Source organism: Dysidea avara, chromosome 13 (genome assembly GCF_963678975.1).
Source record: "Dysidea avara chromosome 13, odDysAvar1.4, whole genome shotgun sequence".
Classification (NCBI taxonomy): Eukaryota; Metazoa; Porifera; class Demospongiae; order Dictyoceratida; family Dysideidae; genus Dysidea; species Dysidea avara.
Window position 1 is genome coordinate 13,660,191 of NC_089284.1, and position 11,050 is coordinate 13,671,240.

At 37.9% G+C, this 11,050-nt stretch overlaps 1 protein-coding gene across 1 annotated transcript; it reads right to left on the reverse strand.

Annotated features, from left to right (window-relative positions):
• Positions 1 to 12: 12 nt before the first annotated feature.
• Positions 13 to 11,007, reverse strand: LOC136242207 (uncharacterized). The gene is made up of 3 exons (XM_066033631.1): positions 10,918 to 11,007; positions 4,996 to 5,383; positions 13 to 4,868 (listed from the first exon to the last, which is right to left on the reverse strand). Exons 2-3 carry the CDS (start codon positions 5,374 to 5,376, stop codon positions 108 to 110), a joined length of 5,142 nt encoding a protein of 1,713 aa, XP_065889703.1. The 5' UTR covers positions 5,377 to 5,383; positions 10,918 to 11,007; the 3' UTR covers positions 13 to 107.
• Between the last annotated feature and the right edge of the window lie 43 nt (positions 11,008 to 11,050).

Below are 11,050 nucleotides of genomic sequence, written 5' to 3' on the forward strand. Positions count from 1 at the left end.
TTGCATATGGAATTGGAGTACGTAATAAATATGGTTACTTGTATACTACTATACATGATTACATATGTGTATGATGTGTGTGTGTGTTTGTTAGAGTATTGACTGAATCAGTCTTGAGACTCTTCATGACATATGGCGTAATCATCAAATATTGGAGCAAGCTGATAAGCTGGTGGATCAAAGTCTGGTATCAGTGGTTCCTTTTCATGTGCTGGTGGTCTCACAGGTTCGCCTCCATCCACTTCATCATCACGCTTTCTCCTTGTTACATATTGAGGCAATTCTCCATACATTACTGTTGGTCTGTGAGATCGTTTTGGTCTGTTTCGATCCTCTGCTTCTAGTATTATTGCACGTCTGTTTATAAAAGTGACATCTAAGTTTTCCCTGTATATTTTTTTACGTTCACGATAAGTACGTCTGTAGAGAACACACGCAAGTATTGCTCCAACCAACAGTATCACAGCTACCACAACACCTGGAATAATTGTGTAGTAGAACTTGTTAGATGATCGTTCTTCAATGGTTGAGACGTCTGACACATTCGGTCCAACTGGTTGTAAACATGGCCCATCGATCATGGGGACTTTCGTAACTACATAAGGCATTAATGCTGTGGCAAAACTATTAGAATACATCATGGTTACATTATTGTAGATTAACCCCACTAGTTTATTAAATGTTTCACATTCAGAATTGGGTATTGTAGTGTTGCCATACTGTAAGCCAATACTTCCATCAAATAGATCTTGAACATAAACATCACTGGTTGTATTACTGGGCCCAAATGATGCAAGTCTATTTACCAGGCCAATTTTACTAATAATCTGTTGATTGAATATGTTAAAGTCACCATCTACAAAGAAGGTAATAAAGTTAGCAATAAATGGATCCTGTGGCAGTACAGAGATGACAATGAAATCACGTGCTATAGCATTTTGTGGGTCTTGTGCTACTAAAATGAATACATGTTCTGTGACAGCCAGGTTGTCTATTTGTTCTTGTAGTGGTAGACCATATAGTACACCATTAATTAACTGTATCCATGTGCTATTAGCAACTGTTTGGCCTGTTGAATGTTGCAGTGACAGTACCAAGTTACTGGTGGAGCCATTTTCAGTATCGTAGAATGTGTTCTCAGGAATTTCATACATGGCTGGCTGGCCTTCACTCCACATTAGAGGATTAATAGGATTAATCAGTTGAGGTGCTTGATTGCTACGAGTAGGGGTGGGTGTGGGAACCATTGTTGTCACCATAGTGGTAATTGGGACCACAGTAGTTGTGGGAAGTATAACTGTTGTAGTTGGTACCACCTGTGAGGTCTCTGCAATAAAAGTGGTAGCATTAGGTATGGTGAACACGGCCATGCTTGTTACACTAGGTGAAACAGCAGTTATAGTAAACACAGGTGCAGACGTCATCATTGATAGATCGCTAAACACTGGCAAAGTAGAGGTGGGAACATCCATCACACTTGAGCTAACATTCACTGTACTTGTTGTTGGTATAATAACAGTAGTGAATAACGTTGGGGTGGGTGAGATAGTTTCAGTTACACTTGTATCACCAATAACAGTGGTGGTGTTTATAACTTCACTGGCTACTAGTGAAGGAGTAAAGACACTGAATACAGGTAACGTTGTTGTAGGTACAATTATCTCACTACTGTCCAGCAGCATTGTAGTAACCACAGAAGGGATAGCAGATACGCTAGTGTCTGCAATAACACTTGTGGTTGTAGGTAGCACACTGGACGGTATCATAGTGGTGACATCAAATACTTCACTACTTGTTGGTACAAAAATGAAACTGCTAGTGTCTGGTGGCACAACAGTAGTTACACTTGGTACAGTGAATACTGGTAGTGTAGTGGTCGGTACAAAGACTGTAGTCCCCACAGATGATACTGGAGACATGGATGGTGTTGGTGTAACAAAAGACACAACTTCACTAGTGGTTATTGGTGATACAATGGATGATACAGGTATTGGTGAGGTGACAAGAACAACAAAACTGGTGGTGGAAAATGTATCAGTTATTATGCTAGGTACAGTGATAGCAGGCAATGTTGTCGTAAGTTCAATTGGTTGACTAGTGACCAATACTGCACTGGAAACAAATGATGTGGGGCGAAATATGATGGTTGTTATTTGAACTGGCATACTAGATGACTCAATTGGCTGGCTTGTATCAATGACTGCACTGGATAGAAATGGTGTAGGTGAAAATATAGGAGTTGTTGTTTGAGCTAGCATACTGGAAGTTTCAATTGGTTGACTAGTATCAGCAATTGCACTGGATAGAAATGGTGTAGGTGAAAATATAAGAGTTGTTGTTTGAGCTAGCATACCAGATGTTTCAATTGGTTGGCTAGTATCAAGTACTGCACTGGAAACAAATGGTGTAGGTGATAATATAACAGTTGTGGTTTGAGCTAGCATACTAGATGTTTCAATTGGTTGGCTAGTATCAAGTACTGCACTGGAAACAAACGGTGTAGGTGATAATATAACGGTTGTGGTTTGAGCTAGCATACTAGATGTTTCAATTGGTTGGCTAGTATCAGCAATCACACTAGATAGAAAAGTCGTTGGAGTAAATACAGCAGTTGTTACTTCAGCTGGAATACTAGATGTTTCAATTGGTTGACTAGTATCAATAATAAAAGATGGTGTGGGGGTAAACACAACAGTTGTTATCAGAGTTGGTACACTAGATGATGGTACGACTACGGTGAAGTCTGTTATTTCAATACTAGTCACTAGTGGAGTTGGAGTTGTAGTAATAGTGAATGAATCAGAGACAATGGTAACATTTGGTGATGCTGACGGTGATATAAAACTTGACATTATGGAAGTATCCGACATGGTTGATGTGGGTAGAATTATATTTGAAATACTTGGTGGTACTACAACACTGCTTGAAATATCAATTGGAATACTAGTGACAATTGGCAATATAGATGTATCGGTCATCACAACAAAAGTTGTTAATAATACTGGTGTAGTTTCTATTGGAATAGATGATATATCCAGCAGTGTCAGTGATGGCTGTAGCAATGATGTGATACTTGTAAGTGTTGTAGTAGTTACTAGTGATGTATCTGGCAATGGTGTAGTAAATATAAATGTTGATAACACAGGACTTGTTGAAACAGATGTGACTGCTGTAGTTAGTACAGTCTCGGTGAATACTGGTACGCTCGTGACAAAAGGACTTGGTTGCATGGATAAACTGGTGCCCTGGACAATTAAAGTAGTTGGAGGTTGTATTTCTATACTAGTTTCCAAAAAGGTGCTTGAAGGAAAAACAATCACCGGAGAAGAAAAACTTGTCTCTGTAACACTTGGTGCAGTAAACAGAGGGAAAGAACTAGTATCAATAACTGCAGTTGTAAAAAACGGACTAAATGACAACAATGTTTCAGTAATCAAAGAAGTTTCAAGTACCACAGTTGTCATTGTAATTACTGCTGGTTGGGATGTCTCACTAGGTGAAATGAAAGGTGTCAAGCTCTCAAATGATGTCACAACAAAAGAAGGTGTGAATATCACATCACTGGTAACTACACTACTCAACACAGGTGTTGTGACAACTAAAGATGGTATACTACTCTCATCACCAATAGTAGTCAACACGGTTGAAGGTGTTATTACAGGGGTTGAGTCCACTATGATGACAGGGGTAGATTTGAGTGGGAACAGACTGGTTATATCTACTGAGAAACTTGGTGTGGTGGTTAAGACTGCTGCAGCACTGGTAAACAAAGATGTGGTGAATAGCACAGGAATAGTAGATGATGGCTCAATAGGTGTGATTGATGGAGTTGGGATAATGCTAGTGCTATCAACCACCATTATAGCTGATGAAACCACAAAGGAAGGTGTAGCAGTCAATATAGTTTCGATGGTTAGGAGATCTGAAGTCATTGCTATAGTCAATAATGAAGGAGTTATACTCGATACTGGCTGAGTTGTAACCATACTTGGTATTAAAGTAGTTGGTACTACAATGCTAGTAGTAAACATATCAGTCACAGCAGTGGTGAAAACAATATCAAAGTTTGGTTCTGGTATTTCAGTTAGCAATACAGCAGCTTGTCTCCTCCGTCTTTCATGTAACCTCTTTGCTTCAGAGACATCATCTCCCTCAACTGTAATAAACCATCTCTCTAGTACATTTTGTAGCAGCTCAAGTTTATCAACAGATTCCAGCAATTCATCTAGCCTTTGAATAATTACCCTGTAAATATCTGAGTACATGACATCCTTGCTGCAGCCAATAATGAAAGATATTAGAGTAAATGTCTGGTTGCTGGTTGCAGAAGTAAGACTGTCACTACCAACGTAATGTCCCCATAGTACAACTTTACTGTCAAACTTGCTGTACTCTTTATCACTGAGATACAACTTATCTATACTAACACCTAGTGAGTCCGATAGCAAAGTGAAAAGATTGACTAACTCTGTGGGAGCCAATGGGTTTTTAAGCTTTAGAAGCAAATTTCCAATCACCATATTAGATTTGGTTGTACAATGTATTGGTAGAAAGTACAGTGGTTGTTTTGACAATATTGTAGAGCTTTTTTGTGATTGCTGCATAGTCACACTTTGTGTTGACCTATGAGATGTTTCGGCCATTCTTTGCAAAAACAATTTTGACAGTTTTCTACTTAACAAAACAGATCCTGCTGGCCTGACTTCAATAGAAAATACTTCATCTAATACAACTTGATTGTTATCAAGCAATTGTACTGTTACAAATATATTTCCTTCATCAGCTACTGACGGTACACCAGAAAATGTGGCCAGCAAATTGTCAAATAACAACCAGTGTGGTAACTTGTCACTACCTGCTTCAGATACCTACAGAATATAATACATTTTGTAACACCAAACCAGCTAGGTACAGACTTAGTACATGTACTTATATTTTTTAGTATATGATAATACCAAAACTCAGCATGTGTACATATTAAAGCACAACGTGTACCTTGATTTCAAACTTTCTTTCTAAGGCAGAGTCATTTGACAAGATGTTGTAATGGAAGAAATGGCCCACTTGCGCAACTTGATCTTCTATTATCACATTTAGTGTGGAGTTACTGTATATGACTGAAGAACACAACAAGAACAACAACAAGGAAAACACTGAAGAGATTAGTTTATTATTTGTATGGAAAAACTGTATCCTCATTTTACATTGCATTATGTTAGTGGTTGTAGTCCGTGAATTATTGCTACAGTTCTGTTTAACAATTGACAAATGACAGCTCCCACATGATAGCGATGATGAGTTGATATTGGTTTGTTCAGAAATTGTTCTATTATTATTATTCTCTGCACATTTACATCTGGTCATGTGGGAATCCATAGTTATCCTATGGGAAAACAGTCAAGTTTACAATACAATAACTTTATGTGCAACAAATTAAAAAGTACATTAGCAGAAAGATGCTTTTTACAACCCATTAACACAAGCCACCAATTATCATCACAACAGATTACAGAGTGCTGTAACTTCGGAAGCGAAAGTCGCACGAATCTCCGACTTGGGCCAAAAATAAATTTATGTAGTTTTGTAGGCGCCTAGCATATCAAACAGTGCAATAGTACTGTTTAAGTAGAGATTGGGGTGGATTTGGCGCGCGCCTCAAATTTCGATCCCTCAAAAATCATCCTAGAAATATCTCACACAGCAAATAAACCTTTTACTAAAGAGTCTTCAAGTTTCTAACTTTATTTCTAGCGTTATATATCAGGAAACGACTAGAAAAGTGCTGGAATTTTATTTCTAAAAAATCGCTAAAACAGAAATTTTCGTCTGCCTGCCAGCCAGCCTGCCTGCCAGCCTGCCTGCCTGCCTGCCTGACCACATTCGCAAGGCTACAGGCCAAACGAAGCAGCGAAGGATCACCATTCTTTGCCACAATATTTAACTCGCTGCTGGGATGTGCCTTTTCGGGTTCCGACGAGTGTCTGCCTTCTGCGCTTTGCCTTTCCTTTTATCTTCAATTACGGATTGTCTTCTTTTCCAGTCACGGAGGCGTTAATAATTCGTATCGACACTTTCCTTAGAGCAGCCGTATTCGGATGCCACAAAACTAATAACGGATTCCGTACTGTAAGGGCAAGTAGATGCCTGTATAGCAACACTTGCAAAGCGATCAAACAGCCTAGTGAAGTAAGAACACACGGCCACGCCCTTATCAATCAGAGCGCGCGCTCGTACTTAACAATCAGTGGACCACGCCCATTATTAATGGTCCAGCTGTAACTAATTGTAGAAAACAGGAGATAGAAACCCTGCATGCCTTTCAATTTAGTAATTGAGCAGCTTGCATAAAGCAAGCAGCAAGATCGAGATACTCTAATAGAGCAGTCAGTGCCAAAGATCAATAATAGCTATATACCTATATCAAAAAAAGTTAACAAACTAGTGAATTTAAAAATTTAGAAATGGAAGTAGGGATCAAGCGATAAAAACTACTGAAACAAGTGATTTGAATGATGGCAACTATTACAACATAGCTTTGTGGGGAAATCCCTACTTTGGCATTGAACATATATCGTGACGTGGTGAGATGCCAATGTAAGGATTTCCCCACAAAGCTATGTTGTAATAGTTGCCATCATTCAAATCACTTGTTTCAGTAGTTTTTATCGCTTGATCCCTACTTCCATTTCTAAATTAACAATTTTTAAATTCATTATATTTAGAAGTCAGAGGCATTTCATTGCAAAACGAGATTTACCTATTATCGTATTATCATCACCACAATCAGTATACTATATCAGTTACCACTTCAGCGCTCTATATCTTGCTTACAGTAAGTGATAATAATTATTCAAAAATATCCCCATATTCTGTACGCATTCTAAATCTTTTACCTGTGATTTGAAAGCATTAGCACCAATTACCAGGTCAGTGTGATTTTTCAAGCAAAACTGTTACATACACGCATACACACTACATATATTTAAATGGATAAAACAGTTCCCTGAACTTAGCTTAGCTATCATTTCAGCTGCAATTTAATAATGTCAGTGTAGTACAGGGCTCATGAAGCTTGCACACACACACACATAGCTAGGATTTGCTCCGTATTTTGTTCATACAAATCAAGCATTGCAACTTTTTCAGCAAACGGTGAATTGTTCTAGCAACACTTGAAGCACATCTTATCAAGGCTGGATCTTTATTGAATGAGAACAGTTCTGTGATATTGCTGCTTTTGGTTTGTCAAAGAAATGAGACCTCTATGGTCATGTCCATTTGGGCACTAGTGCACCTTGCTCTGAAACATGTGAAACTTATAACAAAGTGAGAAATTTCATTTTATGGTGGCATATGGTCATACTACCATATGGTGGCTATGGCCATTAATGATAGGTTTCTTTATTATACAAGTATAAGGAAAATTAAGAATTTTTAAGGGATTTGAGATAATTATGTTCCTTCAAAATTTGTCATGTTTTCTTCACATTATTCCTCATCTTCTGTGTTAATTTTTCTTGTTACACCACTTACAAAAATTACCATGCCTCATGAACGATTTATTCAAATTTGGAGGGTAAAAAGAGCATACTATAGCACATATATCTGAACAGATTGGTAAAAGTGAAAAAAGTTACGAGAAATACAAGTGCAATTCTGCAGGGTAAACACAATGCAGATAGGTTTACCATGGTAGTGCAAACCTTTTGGGATTTGAAAGTACTGAGAGTATTAGCTAAGGGGATATAAAGCAAAAACCAAGCATGAGAAACAAGCACAATCGAGATAAGCTGGCAATCTAGGGACAGAGCTAGTATTGATAGGTAGACTAAATGGCTTGAAATTCACATGGCACTGTATACGACTGATATGGCTCACCAAAACCCTGCATAGTTCACACCAATACACTTTTCTAATACAACACGTGTAAAAGCAATAGTAAAAACTACACATGCTAGTTATGCAAAGTTTTAATCATACTCAATGAAGCAAGTTTCACAATCTCAATAGTTGTATCATTTTAATTGATAAAGCACCACTAAAAAATATTTATTGTTGTATTGAAGTTGATTTCTAGGTAGGATTTAGGTAATTATGCTTTTGAAAACAGCCCAGCTAGGCTTGAGCCAATTAGCAAATCTGTTCTGTTCAAAAAAAATATGTTTTCAAATTTACTCAACAGTTGACTGTTTTATTAGAGTGTATTTGTAGTTGTAGCTGACTGTTGTATTAGAGTAAATGACTGCTCTATTAGAGTATCTTGATAGTATTTCTGTGAAGAAGTTATAGCCATGAAATAGTTATAATAATATTGCCTTTGTTTTGATATAAACTGTAGTAAATATTATACATGTTTTTTGACATGTGCAGGGCTGCCAATGGGGAAGGGGACATTTTGCCCTTTGTAAGGGGTTTCATAGCTGCCCCATAGCTACATTATCCACACATAAAAAAAAAACGAATGTACAGCAGTGTAAATATTCCCTGTAGACTCAAAGACACACCATCTATAAGCCAAGCTCAATAAGTAATGAGTATAATATTTCCAGGTACAGCAAACCATTACTTGTAATAGATCTTAAAAGGCAGACACTGCAATGTGATAACTATTGAAATCACTCTCATGTTCAAGTTTAGAGGGTCTACTTTCAAAATTTTCCTGGGGGGAAGGGCTAGATTGGCATGCTTTGCATGCTAAAGGTGATACCTAGCTATACCAGTTATAGGAGTCCCAAATTCTAAATTTGCCCTGGGCCCCCCTAAATTCTCTCGGCAGCCCTGGGCATGTGCATTGTTCAATTTTGAAAAATCGTCATTTTGCTGACATAAAGTACCATGCTCAAAAATAATGTTGGCAAGGAGACTATCATACAGTACAGTAGTAACTGCATATTAGGGATCATGCCTGAGGTTTGCACTTTCTCACAAGAGTATTAACCAGAAACCAGCTAGTAGAAGTGTACCGATAATCGGATCGGCTACAATATCGGCCACTGATATGATATTTTTTACCAATATTGGTATCGGTCCAGAACAGCAGGAGGACCGATATCGCTACCGATATTTGTACAGTGGCAATAATTTGTACATAAACGGATTGTGCATTGGTTTTCTACGCCGGTTATCCATCCGGCTCTGGCTTATTAATCACTCTACAACAAGCGCTATGCTATGAGAAGCCATATAAGTACATGCGATTCTAGTGTTTGTTGCTGGAAAGCTTATTACACAGTCTTTACAAATGAAGCAGTTAGAGTACCTTTGTAATAAAAGAAAGGTCACAGGAAACTTGCTGTACCAGCTTTCTCACAAGCCATTAGAATGTGGAGTAATGCAGAAATATCCGTTTAAGGCTTCATTGGAGTATACATAAAAATGTTTGTGGGTGCCTAATTTTCTGGATTGCACAATAAAAACTCAAGCTGTATACCACCACAGGCAGAGTATAACAATGAATACATACACATGTTGTTGTAGGGTAGGTAAATATACACTTTTGTTTGCTTAAAATATTAATGCAAATATCGGATCAACTATCGGTTATCGGCTTCTTTTGGTTGCATCAATATCGGATATTGGTACTTGCTAAAAACCCATATTGGTACACCTCTACCAGCTAAAACATTCATGGTGCCTTGGTTAGATAGAGTAAAGCCCAAAATTGTCATCACAGTGGCCAAAAATGTTTCTGCTAAGTTACTACAGATTGATTTAATGTAGCTATATTTTTCACAGATTTTTCTACTGACTGGCTAACTAACTGATGTCTTCAGACACAAATTTGATTTTTGGCTTGATTTCAAATTCAGAATCCTTGAGTAATTAAGTTTATCAGAATCCTTGGTAAAATGCAAGTCGTGTATACAACTTATCATGTAGCGACCAAGGGAGAAAAGAGGAAAGATACTTGTGCAGCAAATTTACAAATCCAGCTACGAAACATTTCACCTTGTTTTGTAATGTATCTTTGTAAACTGACCAGTAAAGTCCTTAGTTCAGGTGGATTCTCAATTAGTGCGCTCCAACTCATAGAACGAGACCAAGTTTGGCCAGCGCACTTTTGAGGTTTGTGTACTGAGCTCCATGCATGCAATAGTATGTAACACACATCATGGTGGAAATAACTGCCACTATAAAAACATTACAACAAAAGTTCTGATGCCATTGTATAATGAAATTCAAGAGCTATGGTTTTATGCACAGTTTGTCATGCAAATTATGTATTCTAATGGGTGCACTTTGCATTTTATTTTTTGCATATGAGGTAAATGCATACATGTATAATGGCTGTTGACAAGATCTTTCAACTGATCAGTGGGACCAAGCTAAAACTACAAAAAGGACATGGAGTAGCTTTTAATGCATAACTGCTTCATAAGAATTGAGGTTAAAATTCTTTTAGTTGACAATTTCCAATAGCCTTTTTTGATATAAGCACAGTTAGGCCAGGCAAAGTTGATTGATAGTTTCTCATCACTTGCCCGCATCACCCGTTTCTAAATTCGTCACTGCTATAATTGATTACGTGCAATGTCAGTTTAGACAAACTAGACATCCTTTTGACATTTTCAGCTAAGGAAAACGTTTCTTCTTGCTTCAGAAAGGTAAGACTAAGCTTTAAGATGATCCTTGTGGTGACAGATAGCCTGCTGTTGAGTGCTTCCTTCAATAATGAAAAATTACCGCCCACCTGCATCAAAATTTAGGAAGTGGCTGATGAGACACTGGCAGTCTAGTTTGCAAATGCACGTTGGTATAATATATAAAACGTTAAACTTAATATGCATGTGCGCAAATCCCACACAGTAGGGCACGTAATCAGCAACGCCCCTTTACAACATTATTTACGGCACGTTGTGCGTTTTCTCCAGGTGTATGCATGCAACGAACAGAGTATAGGTACTTTTATTCACTCACAGTCTCCAGATAAACAGTTTCTCATCCTCCTCAGAATACAATATGACAGTTACACCCCTTCAAACAAAACTCACGCGAGCAACTATAAAATATCACGTGATTGCTTAACTACCGGTACTCCACGTACGGCAAC